At 35.9% G+C, this 15682-nt stretch overlaps 1 protein-coding gene across 6 annotated transcripts in view; it reads right to left on the bottom strand.

Moving 5' to 3' along the window:
• Window positions 1–15682, bottom strand: part of LOC107602454 (espin) — an 83047-nt gene that overhangs the window by 33268 nt on the left and 34097 nt on the right. For 5 of the 6 annotated variants that reach the window (XM_016294947.1, XM_016294949.1, XM_016294952.1 and 2 more), the window contains 4 exons: window positions 13741–13872; window positions 11793–12024; window positions 9139–9452; window positions 486–647 (listed from right to left, as the gene is read on the bottom strand). In XM_016294947.1, coding sequence (XP_016150433.1) covers window positions 486–647; window positions 9139–9452; window positions 11793–12024; window positions 13741–13872 — 840 coding nt within the window. The remainder of the gene's footprint in view (window positions 1–485; window positions 648–9138; window positions 9453–11792; window positions 12025–13740; window positions 13873–15682) is intronic. The other variant, XM_016294950.1, reaches the window with a different exon arrangement.

The raw sequence follows: 15682 nt of genomic DNA, 5'->3' as shown, positions 1-15682 counted from the left end.
TCATTTCTCCGATCACAAATGCAGACATGGTTTTATGTTTACGTGGCACGATGCAATGCGTAAAAAGACAGTATAAGTCATTATAATCAGTAATTATGTCCCCACTGGATGCAACAAATGGCTCGTTTGTAATGGGTTTTATTGGTTTTGTCTCGTCGTGCCAGGACACAGCATCACAATATGGTCACACGCTTGAGGTATTCGGCCAATCACAACGCACTGGATAGCTGGCCAATCACAGCACACCTCGCTTTTCAGACCGATGAGCTTTGTAAAAATCGATGCGTTTCAGAAAGGCAGGGCATAGAGGAGAAACAATAATGTACAGTATGTGGAAAATAATGGGTTTTTTTAACCTTAAACTGCATAAACACATTTCAATACACCAAATAATATTCTTTTTAGCAACATCATATGACCCCTTTAGGATGCAACAGCATCTGTAATTAGAGATTTATGACCATGAAACAGAATTTGCTGTTTACCTCCTCATTGGGTGCCATGGCTCCGTTGGGGTGCTGATCTGCGCTATCGCTACCCAGGGTTTTGTAGTAATCCCCAGTGCTGGGCTGCTTGCTGAAGCTACGGGACTTTCGATTAGAGTCCACTCTTCGAAGCCTTTCGTGGCTCTCGCCAGGATTCAGCTGCTGGAGAAATGAGCAGAACATGTTTAGTGATAGACACAGAAAATCATTACAATTAGAAACATCAAATTAACTCAAACCTTTTGCATCAGTTGTTAGCTAGCAGTAGAGCACATGAGTCTGGTAATATAACTAGCAAAAAGATTATCACTGCATTGATATGTGTACAGTTATTATGTTTTAAATAAAGTAGGATGCAGCATAAATGAAATCATGTTTCTGGCCCATCTTTGATCTAACCACAGGCTCTACTCTTCAGTGCAATAATAAACCCAAAAACTCCAACATAGCAGAAGTCACTTTAAATCCTATCAAAACAGAGCATTATCGCTAACACATCTTTTTGTTTTCAGTACTCTATTTGCTTAGAACAGCATAAAATGTATGAAACATTTTTAAAAAATGTATTAAATAGATGAAAATATACTGGAAGATGGGTATAGGGGACAAATAATGTGTATGAACTGTTTTACCAACATCACGATTTTAGGTTTAAATTCTCATATTTGTCAAGGAGTGTATTTTTAGATAACAAATCACCATTTTTCACCATCGATTTGTAGTCTTTTTTCATTGTAGCAAATATATTATGTAGTCTCTCAACTATTATGTGCTTATAAAAACAAAACAAACAAACAAAAACAAAAATTATTATAATATAGGAAATGTTTAACAGTTTCAGATGAATTATAGCATGTCACACTGTGGAAACTCATGTGACCTTCACATATTTGAATATTGTCTTCCCACCCACACACACACACGCCATAAAAAGGTTTATTAACTTTTTATGAGACAGGCGTAAGAAATGTCAGTGTAAAATTTGTCATAAAATTTGTCAGATAAAATGTTGACAATTCTCCTTCACTGCTTGAAAATGGAACAAACCAATGCTATTTTTAACACAATTCTAGAACTGTGAATAAAAAAATCGGAACTTTAATCCCATATTGCTTCACATAAGGCAATGCTGACACATTAAGCCACATAAACGCTTAATAATTCCTATTGTGTTCATGTGGCAAAGCCTCATGTGAGTCCAGCTGATTTGCCTGAAAACAAAAAGACTGTTCATGGCACAAAAGCTGAACTTAACATAGATTTCTAAGCTTCAGAGGCAAATAACACAGCAGGCTACAAGAGAGACCGGATGAGCCCTTAAATGCTGTTTCAGTGTCAATGCACCGAATGGTTTCACTTTCTGCAGCTGTCACTCGCTTGTGTATGATAGCGAATCTTCATCACTGATCTAAAACCAGTTTTATCCACTTGTCTTTAGGAGGACAGAAATTGCATTACAGCAATCTCAGATGCGGTTTCAAGAGTTTCTAGAAATTTCCAACACAAAAAAGGTAATGCTTGGTTTTCCTGTTCTTAAGATTTTCCTAATGCAAAGTCTTTGAATTTGCATAGTAATCAACCTTATGCAATGCAATTCTAAAACAAATAAAGTCTCAGGGTAGTGAAGATAGTGAATGTGATATTGTCATTTAAAAAATTTAAGGTACCGTTCATATAATAATAAATAGCAAAACAATCCATTTCGGTCAAACAAAAGCAATATTGATCTCTATATTGATATCAATCTCTATCTGAAAGCAAATACACCCAATAAAAACAAAAAACATCCATGACAAAGAATTTTAATTCTGTCATCTTTGACTTTTTATTTCTCATGCCGGCCCTGAGGATGGTATTATCCATTCATGTCCTTCCAGCATCCAATCTGCATTGTTGTCTAAAGCACTGTCCTCCCTGCAGAGTACAGTGCAGATGGTTTGATTATCATACCTCGGGGAAATCGCTGCTTGAAAGGTTAGCTGACCTCTATACAATGTGGATGGACCTGAGCCTATTTAAAACCTGCTGAATTTTTCATCACCAGTCACCAATACGTATTCTTCAGGCGTTTGCATTGTACAGGGACTCATCTTAAGATCTAAAGCGTGTTCAGTAACGTTAGCTGAAGCTCAGTTGATTAAAGAAAATGAATGCAGTGCTATTCATGCATTTCAATGTTTATCTGATTTAGCATGCAATGCATTTGAAAGATTTTCCAGGTTATCACAGGTTCTCTAGGCAAGCAACCCGAGGCTACTGATCTTACATAACTACACAAATAATAACGGAAAACACGCCTGAGGAACTATCAAAAAACCCATAGCCGTTACAAAGACAATTATATAATTACAAGTATTCACAAGTCAACCAAACCAGCACAGTTTTAACTCTTGCCGCCATCATTACTTCATCACAAAATAACACTGAATTGCAGTCTTACCCTTTCCGACTGCCCTTATTTCTTTCCACAGTGCTGTCACCCTACACAAAGGTTTAAACCGAGAGCCGGTAGATGCACAGGTGTCACAAGAACTTCATTCTACCTGATGCTCGCTTTGCCTTTCCCCGCCCCTCAGCTTCCCACCCAACAATCGCGTCCCAGAGCGATGACTTCACTGCTCATTTGTTATGCAACCACAGGTCACAGTGCTCGTGGTCTCTTATGCAAACCATTGTGACACAGTGGCTAAGCATGGCCGCTCTGGCTCGGCTTTCTCACCGGTCAAAGGATTGCATTATGCACCAAAGAGAATCTGATTACAAATAAATGTGTTGAAAGGTAGCTGATTTATGGAAATAACAAGCAGCAGTATGTAAGACTGTAGTAGGGCAGTGTGAATTAAAAATAAAACACAATGAGACTGTTGTTAAAGTGTATCGGAGTTATGTCAAATGAAGTACATTAAATATAAACCCAAAAGTGAATCTAGGTGAACTCATATTAACATTCTAGTGCACGCGTAGCGAATCATAGCCTAATATGGGCCTGAGTTAGTAAATGGTGTGCTATTCAAATATATTAGAGCTCTATAAACAAACTAACCTTAGGTGAGTCGAACTAGACTAAACACAACCCCGAACTGTGCCAGTATGCGGTTGCTATGCATACTTAGGTTACCATGGTACCCAAGAAAGAGGATGTTTTTCCTTGAGAGCACATTGTTTCTTCCAGTGTTCTGCTCTCCAAACAATAATACAGTCAATTTTAAGTTGAAATAAACAGTCTATATTATATTTCTCTCTGCATATATGAGTGTTACACCTCTTCATGTAACATGAGCATTCAAATCTGTCAGTACATATGAATGTCATATACCTCTTTGTGTCTATGTCTGTCATACACCTTTTTTAGGTGAAATAACATTTAGGCAAAAGAGTCCATTTCTGATATGTAGCAAGAATTTAGAGCTAAGCAGGTAATGTTAATAACAGCACAGATAATTTGATGGGAAAAATGTTCAAATTGAAATCTTTTGACTGCAGACTTTGGCATCTTGGAAAATTGTGTGACATTGTTGAGATCTCTTATGTAAGCAATAAGGTACGAGAGGCCGACTCTCTTTGCTCTTTATTTAATCCTATTGTTGTATTGGAGAAACAAATTAGATGAAGAAATCTCATTTGTGAATTCTCTCTTTTTAAAAAAATTAATAAATACATTCTAACTGTGATGTGCTTTCACCACCTGAAAAGAAGGCACATATAATCTGTTCTAAATCCCGCCTCATGTTCAGCCCCACCCGACAGCATCACAGCTGCTCTGTAGCCTAAAGTCTTTGACCATAAAAGGAAAAGTAGGCTGCATATGGTTTGAGGCGATAGAGTCTTGTAGTTTTCTTCATTACTTATTGAAGTATTTATTTTCATTAGAAGTTGAATATATTTCAGATCCATGAAGTTCATTATGGGCTGGATTAAGTCAGTCTAGGTCATGAAATATCACTATAATGCACTACTTATACACACTACATATTTTCCAGCTTACAGGACCTTTTGAGTAACAAACACACATATGCATGTATAGATTTGTACTTAATGAATGGACAAATTCAAACTGGCAACATGTAAATACTAAATAAAACAGGTCCCAAAACTGACCCCTGAGGGACACCCTGACACAAAGGCACAGTCTGAGATCTATTAGTACCCAGTAGGGCTGCACGATAAATCAAAATGGAATCAAGATCGCGATTCAACAGAAGCTGCGATTGTCGTGCATATCTTTCAGTGAAGCACGGTTCTGTGATCAGCAGTAAATCTCCATCCAAAGGCCAAAGGGTGCTCTCACGTTGAAACTCCAAATACGCCTCGCAGAAGAAACCCAGAAAATGCCTATCGCTGCAGCTGAATAAACAGAAGATTCAACTGCTTTCACTGATTCAATGTGACTAATAAACACACGACTACGGCAATATACGGTTTATCTGAGTTCTTATTATTATAATTTTCATTAAAATAAAGTATATTTATAATGCAATGCCTTTATCACTGCTTAAATACTATGAAATATGTTGCGTGCCTTATTCTGTGTAAGAAGCCACATCATCTTACAGAAGGATTTATTTCAAACACTCGACTGATGTTATGAAGTGAGTTTGGAGTAAAAATATGTTATTAAATGTGGGATTTTCACATGCTTTTAGATGGAGCAGCATTTACTTCACAGAGCCGTAGTTCACTGAGAAGCTATGCAAACAGCTGTCATTATCGCGAACGATTTCTTCGATTTCTTTTGCGTAACTTGTCAGTGAAATATGACTATGTGTAGTAAATTCTGCTCCATCTGAAAGCATGTGATGATGATTTCCTGCTGATTACGGAACCAGCTTTTTTAACAAAATGCGCATAACAATCGCATTCGATTAATCGTGCAGCCCTAGTACCCAGGTAAAAAAACTGAGAACGTTCTGAAAGATAAGATTTAAACCAGTTCAACACAGTGCATTGTCCATAGGCTGATGCACAGTAAGTGCATTACTGTAAACACCACCTTTTTTACAGGTATTGAAATCTGAGGGACATATTTTCTGCAACTGTGCCATTATGATAATGAAAATTTCCTAAAATAAAATGGGGGATTTTCTAAAGTTATGAAGGCTGCCACATCCTTAAGATATGCTCACTTACGGGGGCACTTTTTTCTGGAGACTCAACATCATTCTGTGGCTCAGTGGAAGAGATACTCTCTGAGAGGAGAGAGAAGGGTCAGGTAGAGGGTCATTCTGGGGGCCAGAGGCCATGGACAGGGTTTCATTACGACAAGGGTAACGTAATAATGGATACCACAATTTTACCTGCACTGCTTAAGTGCCTAACACTGGAGCTGAATTCATCATAAAATAAAGTGAAATGTGTAGTGAAGCAAAGAAAATAAAATGAATGAAAATGATATTCAGACTTTTTAAGTGTCCGGACACTTTTTGGGGCATCTGAATACATATATTAATTGCATACTAAGTGAATTGTATAATCTGCTGTGTTTCTCATCAGTTAGTCCAGTAATCATCCAAACAAGGTTTGATTGATGGGAAGATCTGAATTATTACTTTGAATACTTTGCAAACATTGAAGACAACAAGTACATTATCTGCTCTTCATACTCCAAAAATTGTACTGCAACACAGTTGAATTCCCAGTAATGATCAGAGAATGTGTGTGTTGGGATGTGCTGGCATATCTGACAGTTTAATTAGTTAAATTAATGTCAAGTCCATCATGCAGCACATCATTAGAGCTTTTGGGAGGTCAGTTCGGCTAATGGAAGCCCTCATTAACAGGAAAACAAAAGTAGCATTGTGTTTTTGTCTATGAGTGTGTGAGTCCATACCGTGTGTGTGCACCTGCTCTGGGCTTTTCCGCACTGTGCTGATTAGCGTGCACAGGGCTGTTTTTTTATGCACAGATTGAGGTTTGTTGGCCAGACAACAGAAGATACATTGCTGGTCTGATTATCCAGCTTTCTAATGGCCGCTGTGCACCACTGTGTGCTATTTATGACAAACCGCTGTGATTCATGGACGATTAATTAGTGCATATTGTGCTGCTTTACTGTCAAAGCTAACCGAGGTGTTATTTTACACCTACATATGTATTCCATGCCAATTAAAAAAGCATGAGCTGACGGTAAGTGTTGGTTAATTAGATGTTTCAGTGTTAAATCCACAGGGAATGTTTTGCTATTATAGGCCTAGAATGACTAAAGCTCCATGGAATATTTAATTACACAGGACTCAGATGCAAGCTGGTCTTTGTAATTAAGTGAGTTATATATTCATCATATCATATCGCTTGATTGCACTTATTTGAACTTTTTAAGACGTTCAGTCATTAACATCACAATGGTGGTTGAAAAATCATAAACTATTATGAAATCTTTAGTTTGCTGCTTATTAATAGTTAGTAAGGTTGTTAAGTTTAGGTATGAGGTCAGATTAGGGATGTGAAATATGCTCATGCAGAATAAGGCATTCATATGTGCTTTATAAATACTAATAATAATATGTGCTTTATAAATACTACTAATAATATGTGCTTTATAAATACAACTGATATGTATTCATATGCATGCTAATAAGCAACTAGTTGATAGTGATAATTGGTCCATTAACTAAAGTGTTACCAAAACTAAATAATTCAAGATGGAAGATAAGTCAAGAGTAGATAATGAATATACATAAATTAGAATGAAAATGTGAAAGTATTGATAAATAATTCAATAAAAATAAAAATTGATCCAATATTTCTCTGCATAGTTTGTGCATTGTTCTGCTTATTAGAGCTGTCAAGTCACATTCGTATAGTGCTTTTCATTATACAAATTGTTTCAAAGCAACTTTATCGAAAATGATGCTAATGCTTATAATAACTTATTATCTTCATGTCTTATAGTCTAATTTAGCATATTAGAGCTGGACAATAATATAGTTTACATTTTGCAATGATAATATCAATCAAGCACACCCTACAAGAGCATAGCCTACCGTATGCATGCAGATACTCACGCAGGGCATATATATATATATATATATACACAGTATATGTACATGTATATGTATGTATGTATGTATGTATATATATATATATATATATATATATATGACAAAGCAAGTACTCCACTGCAGTCATTTCAGTGACTTGTGTCTCTTGTGCACTTCACATGAGTAACGCTATTTTGCATGCCATGCAGAGTTGCCTATGAGCATTTTAAATCAGTCTCCATTTCAGTTGGACTGTCTTTGTGCTGTGGTAGAAGTCATTTGCTGTTCTGTTCTGATCGTCAGCCTGACATGCAAGACAATAAGAGTCCTGTACATAGGCATTATAGACTGATTCTTGTTCACTATTGTACAGCATTTCATGTAAGCTTTTAGGCTTTTAATCTATACTGTCCATTAATAGAAATGATTCCTTTATGTTCTGTGAATAAACATTGTGTTTCAGGTCTTTAGTCGTCATGGTTTCATATCTGTTTGATCAACAGACATAGTAGATGATGACTTGTAATAGAGGTGTATGTTTGAGCTCGAGTCAGATCCGAGTCACGCAAAAGAAAATGAACCAACGTAACCACAACTGTCTATTATCTGTATAATTATATATTATAATTATAATATGGAATATCTTATTGGGAGAGTTTACCTGACCAGCAGAAGTTCAAAGACAGAATTCTATAGATGGCTGTGCACCTGTTTCTCTGACGCATAAGGTCTATAGGCTACATTGATCATTTTTAAATCTGTCAATATTGGATGAGGGTTGGCCAATACTGTATATTTTATTGTGTACTCTTGTTTTCTGCCAGTACAAGGCAGAACTATTCCGAATGTAACAATAGCAGAGATGTGTTTTATATAAAAAAAGGGAAGGACACCACAAATAGAAAGCAATCATAACAATCAAAATTGGAAAGTCTTGGATCTTTAGTTATGTGGGTCAAATTAGGATAAATATGTATTTGTTAATCTTTTATAAGCAGGGCTGGGCATTGAGTTCGATACTTTTTAGGCACCGACCAAAATGCCTCGATACCATCGAGTATCGAAAAATGTCTTGTCGTTCGGTACCAAATTTCGATAACTAAGGGGTTAATCTCATCAGCGTCAGTGAGCCAATAAGCCTGCAGCACTAGCCGGTGTGTTCGACTAGAAGAGGTGCGGCGCAGATCGATCAGTGTTTGACATCCACGAGAGCGATTCGACAGCGCACGGAGCAGTCTGCTCTCTTAGCTCTCGTGGTACTGTAATACACCGATCGGTCTGCACTGCACAGTCGGTTCTTTAGATAATGTAATCTTGTTAAAATTGATTTCATAAAATTAGTATCGAAAAAAGTGTCGTTCAGGAACCGGTATCGGTATCGGTATTGATATCGAAAATTTTTGCACGATACCAAGCCCTATTTATAAGTACACTTGAGTAATTATGCCCTCCGAGTTAACAGACATGAAACCAATTTTGATTTCATTTATACATGTAACATCAGTCACAGATTTCAGAGTCGGATTGGGAACTGTTAGAAGTACATTATATACTTTAGCAAGTGGAATAAAACATTGAACTCTTATATTTCATAAGATGAAAGAAAATGCATTTTTAGGGTATTACAACTTTAAGACCGATGTTTAAACAAAAAGAAAAGAAAATATATATCATACCTCTTTTTTGACTATGTCATTGTCCACTCGGCGAAGGTTTCTCTTCACCTTCAAGTATTCGGCGGAGACTTCCTCCTCCTCAGGTGGTTTGGGTGGGGGGTAGGCAGGTGGGAGAGGGGGTATGTGGGAGGAGTCTGATGGAGGTGAAGGAGGGGGTATGTGGGAGGAGTCTGATGGAGGTGGGGGAGGGGGAAATGCTGGGGGGGGCGGCAGGTGTGCAGGATGTTCATTTGCATTCTGGGAGCCGTCTGCTACATCAGGGTTCAGCATGTCCATATAGGCCTGCATGTCTGTAATGGCCGAATCTTCACCTCCTGCAACAAAACACATTTCTTTAATCATTTGTAGATTCAGATAAATCGTAGATTCAGATATTCAGATATAGATTCAGCCTAAATCAATAAATACATAAATAAATAGGGGGGGAGGGGAGTATGTTAATGAGGGGAAAAAAACAGTTTTTGTGAAACGTTGCACACTGGCTATTTAAAATTTTAGGTATTACCATACATTGTGTTACATTATTACCATAATTCTATTTTTAAATTTTCAAAATGTAAGTCTTTTATAATCTTGTCAATAAATTTGCTTGTATTCAATACAGTTATTTTTCTACTTTTTTCATTTGCCTGCTATTTTTTCAGTTCTTGTTTAATAAAAGTGTACATTTCATTCATTCATTCACTCATTCATGCACTCATTCGTTTTTTCATTAATTTATCCACTCACTCACTCGTTCGTTTATTCATTCATTCATTCATTCACTCATTTACTCCCTCACTCCCTCACTCGTTTATTCATTCATTCATTCATCCACTCACTCATTTGTTTATTCATTCGTTCATCCACTCACTCACTCACTCACTCATTTGTTTATTCATTCATTCATTCATCCACTCACTCACTCACTCACTCACTCATTCGTTTATTCATTCATCCACTCACTCACTCACTCACTCACTCGTTTGTTTATTTATTCATTCATTCATTCACTCATTTACTCACTCACTCCCTCACTCGTTTATTCATTCATTCATCCACTCACTCATTTGTTTATTCATTCGTTCATTCACTCACTCACTCATTTGTTTATTCATTCATTCATCCACTCACTCACTCACTCACTCACTCATTCGTTTATTCATTCATTCATTCATTCATCCACTCACTCATTCATTTATTCATTCATTCATCCACTCACTCATTTGTTTATTCATTCGTTCATCCACTCACTCACTCATTCGTTTATTCATTCATTCATCCACTCACTCACTCATTCGTTTATTCATTCATTCATCCACTCACTCACTCATTCGTTTATTCATTCATTCATCCACTCACTCACTCATTCGTTTATTCATTCATTCATCCACTCACTCACTCATTCGTTTATTCATTCATTCATCCACTCACTCACTCATTCGTTTATTCATTCATTCATCCACTCACTCACTCATTCGTTTATTCATTCATTCACCCACTAACTCACTCACTCACTCATTCGTTTATTCATTCATTCATGTTTTGGGAGTGTTTCACACTTGAAAAACCTCACTGCCTCTTATTTTAAAGCCCAGCAAAATGTATTCTATATTTATGAATGGTATTCACAGTGCTGCTCCAATCATGAGGTCATATTCACTATAATAATCAAAAGTCTGAGCACACCTCATTCATTATTATTACCACTGTTCCACATTTTAGAATAATATTCTAAATTAATAATATAAGTCTTCAAAACTATAAACACAAATGGAAGTATGGAAATTATGGAAATTATGTAGTAATGAAAATGTTAAATAAAAGGATTTATGGTCATTGAAAGATTAAGCTCATAACATAATGCAGTCAAGTGGGTCCACATTTTTGACTGGTAGTGAAATTATGTAAATGTACAGAGCTCTGTTGTATAAGGACATTCTAAATGTGTCCACTAGAGGACATTACTGGGACGCCTCACAGCAGGTTGCCTGGACAACTCTATGGCAACATTGTTCTGAATGAGTTCTGCTTCAGCTAACTCAACTTTTCCCACCATTGTTAATATAATGCTTCAAACACACCCCATTGAGCAAACGTATGTGCTGAGAACATGGGCTATTGTCACTTTAGACGGGCGAGTTCAAAACACAGCAATGCAGGAGACGGGAAGAGAACATTTAATATATAAAGTTCATTAGGAGACTTCATATATCAAGGAATTTTAATTCAATAATATCAAAAATACAGTAAAAACATTCAATATCATTACAATTTAAAATAAATTTTTTTTTATTTAATTTATTCCTGTGATGACAAAGTTGAATTTTACTCTAGTCTTCAGTATCACGATTCAGAAATCATTCTAATATGCTGATTTGCTGCTCAAGAAACATGATGAAAACAGTTGTGCTGCTTCATATTCTTGTGTAATCCATGATGAATAGAAATATCAAAAGAAGAGCATTAATTTGCAATATAAATATTTTTTTACATTCTAAATGCTTTTACTGATATTTTTGATCAATTTAATGCATCCTTGCTGAATAAAAGTATTAATTTCTTTAAAAAACAAAACAAAAAAACAACTTATATACATAAATATTAGCAGTACATTAGCAAATACAACACAAATACAATTATAAGGAGAGCTCATGTGTGTGAGTTTCTCTGACCTGTCAGTCCTCGTGAGGGAGGCGTGCCGCTCCTCTTCTCTCCAGTACTGGATTGGCTGGAGTTTGCCGAGTTGTAATTGGACAGCGAGCTGGAGGGTGAGCAGATGTCAAAATGGGCCGCAGCAGGGGCTGAGATGGGCAGGGTGGTGTTGGGAGAGGAGAGGCCTGAGTCCGGCTGCTTATACTCCAGATCTGTCGAAGGGTCCCGTGACAAGACTCGGTGCTCCACACTCTGAGATGAAAGCTAGTGTTATTGTAAGGTGTAGAATAGTGACACTTATTCTGGCAAGTTGAGCTTAAAGGGATATTTCACTCAAAAATGAAAATTCTGTCATCATTTACTCATCCTCAAGTTGTTCCAAACCTGTATGAGTTTCTTTCAGCTGTAGAACACGCAAAAAAAAAGATATTTAGAAGAGTGATGGTTACAGTACAGTTGACGGTAGCCATTGACTTTCTATAGTATGAAACAAAAGATACCACAGAAGTCAGTGGGCACCAGAAACTATTTGGTTACCATAATTCTTCTAAACATCTTATTTTGTGTTCAGCAGAAAAAAAAGAACCTCATACAGGTTTGAGGTTGTGTAAATGATGACAGAATTTTCATTTTTGAGTGAAATATCCCTTTAAAGATGTTTGTAAGTGATTTTGTTGCAAACTGCTTGAGAGTTCTTAAGGCAGGGAATTCCTCTAATTACACAAAAGTTAATTACAGGTAGTAACGAATGAGACTGCAGGTGATGAGGGGACACTGGGGACATGCAATCTCTAGTCTCTACATGCTCACAAACATCTAATGAATCTAATTAAGAGTGGACAGTTATTTTTCTTCATTAAAATTTGACACATTAAGAACTACACAGTACTAAACCAGTTAACCCCGTAAAGCTTGAAATATGAAATCATACATTTTATAACACTATAGCAGACTGCTTACATGAAATGCATAAATATCAATTATCACTCTATAGCCCAACTCCTCTTATGTCTTAGTAAGATGATATTTAAATGCTTAGATTTTTTTTTTTCACGATCAAAACTCTGTCAAAACTTTGTATTTATTGTGGGGAGCTAAACATATATAATGCAATGCAATACAATGATGACTGAGAGATGAACAAACATTCCTCAAAAGTCTGATGATCATATTTGATACTCACAATTTAGCATGATTTTTTTAAACAAATGATGTATGGATAATCAAGTAAACCTGAGTTGCAGTCCAATATGTGTTCATCTTGAAATATTACTAACAATATAGTTACCAGTAATATTATTAAGTAATTTTTGCATTTAGTTAGTAACAATTTCACAGATAAAAAACATGTGAATTATGACCTATAGGACATTTTTTAAATTATAACAAACGGGCTTTTACTTGCTAAAAAGAATAAAGTATCAATCGATTGTGTAGACTGTGTACAACAGGTTTTACAGCAAAGTTTTGGTCATTCTGACAATTTAGAGGCCTTAGAAACTTGCATATCAAATATGATACAGTAGGCTTTATAGGTTAAAGTTCAATTTTTATCTTAAATGTTATCCTGTTTATCTTGATAATCCCCATTACTGGACACATTCCCAAATTGGACCAAAATGAACAAACTAACAAACAAACAAACAGACTGCTGACTGCATTTCTATAATTGCTACTTTGTGTGATGCTGCCAAGAGTCAGTGTAAATCCAAGATTATCAAAATTACAGAGTGCACCTTAACACCTACCACTGCAAATGAAAGAAACCCAAAAGATGAAACTACAAGCATTAATACAAAACTATTAAAGGCTAAACAAAGCAAATTACAAGAAACAAAGAAAATATATTTCCTTAACATATTTTGTAGTACTGAGAATGTACTACAAAATGTGAGCATTTCTGATGAGAATTGAATTTGCTTTTGTTGTAAAACCCTTGTCTGTGACTGTGTTTGTGCTGTGTCTCACCATGTTTTCAACGGTGCGGAGGTACTTGGCACACGGCTGATGCCCGTTGTATTCAGCCAGGTCTGCCGCTGAGAATCCATCCTGGTCCCGTATCCCCATGTCCACTCCGTTCACTACCAGAATCTGACAGCACTGCACAGAGAATCAGACATTTACATTAACACCCAGATAGACTAGATAATCTGGGGCCATTTTATTAAATAGATTTACCGCTGCCTGCTAAGGCAAGCAATACTATTCCTCTTGCTCATTCATAAGGTTAGGGATGTGAACAAACCCTGAGTTTTACAAAGTATTACACAGAATTGTGCACATGAAAGAGTGTGTGTTCCCGAAGGCTGTGGATATTTGTTTGTTGGCATATATGACTGAGAGGATTGAGTAAAGTATGATTGGTGTTTATGAATGCAGTAAAAGGGCACTTTGTTAATGACAGCTCTCATGCGTTTGGCCCTCAGGTGGAGAACTGTTTCTGTGTCCCACTCTTCTGTCAGATGGATAATGTTACAAACGAATAAAGGTGGAAAGTTTCTGCAACTGGCTTTACAGCATTTTCACAAAAATCTCATATTCAATATAATTTTCTGTATTAAGAATGTATTAAATCTAATAATAGTACATTCTAATAAAAGTGTGTTGCCTGATCAGTGAAGGATGAAGGTGAATATAAATGTTATATCATAGAAATTAGAGATGCGCCGATCCGATATTCATATCGGGTATCGGCTCCGATAGTGCCATTTTTCTCGGATCGGGTATGGATCAGAGAGAGCCGATCCAAATCCGAGAATTTTTTTTTCTCTCCGATTGTTCACTTTACTTTTTTCTCACACGCAAAGAGAGAAACGGAGCGAGAGTGTCTTACATACCATGCAGAATTGACACGCTATATGTAAACAATATTCTTTGTTGTTTTTTCCTGTCAAAAAAGAACTGCCGGGTTTTCCTGTAGTGGGCGGAACTAATGTGCAAATGACAATCTCACTGGCTGGTGCTCGTCTATTATCATTCCTGTTTTGATTTCAGCGAATCAGTTCGAGGAAACGCACACAACCTGATTAATATTCATGAATCCAGTAGCTCATTAATCCTTAGTGCGTTTTTATATTGTTCTTATTAGTAGAATTCGTATAATAATAATAATAATAATAATATCTTATCAGTATTATTGTTCATTTTTTTACAGGAACACTGAATGACCAAAAAAAGCACCAGCCCTAAGTTCATGGTTACCAAGTTTTAATTCTAATCACTAAACTTCTATTATTAAATAATACTTGATTATCATATTATAATGCTTGACTGCTTGACTGACTGATATTAAGAGTGTACTTTCAGATATTTAAAAAGCTGTACCATTTTACAAACATTATATGTATATAGTATAGTATTTGACTCTGGCGAGTAAACTAAAAAATATACTAGCCAATGGCGATTCAATTGCCAAGGTGTCCGTTGAGGGTTGACTGTATAAAAACAGTTCGTGCTGCACTGTATTTGTTTTGTCCTATCGTATCATATGTTGTTGCCTTATTAAAAAATATGCTATACATTTAAAAGAAATGTATTTTAATTTTATAGTATAAACATATATATAAATACATTCATGAATGTTTTTAATGAATGAATTTTATAATAATACAAATAGCAATGTGTAACATTTTACCATATTTAGTGCAACACTTTTATTTGTTCCACACAAAATATTGTTTTTCACTAAATGTTTGGATTTCTAAAATTATTGAATTTAATAATAATATAAAATGTTTCTAGAATAACTTTTGCTGCCGAATTATCCACTAACCTAGTTTATAATTTTTTGTCATAGATTATAAATATACATAGGCCTATATTTTTTCATATTTGTTTATTTTATTTTTCTTTATAATGAAGTAGTCTGTATCTAGTAGATTGTGAAAGAATCATTATCAGTTCCACACAC

Source organism: Sinocyclocheilus grahami, unplaced genomic scaffold (assembly GCF_001515645.1).
Source record: "Sinocyclocheilus grahami isolate Dianchi unplaced genomic scaffold, SAMN03320097.WGS_v1.1 scaffold327.1, whole genome shotgun sequence".
NCBI lineage: Eukaryota > Metazoa > Chordata > Actinopteri > Cypriniformes > Cyprinidae > Sinocyclocheilus > Sinocyclocheilus grahami.
Note: the sequence above shows the minus strand (reverse complement) of the source record. Positions and strands in the feature narration are given on the sequence as shown.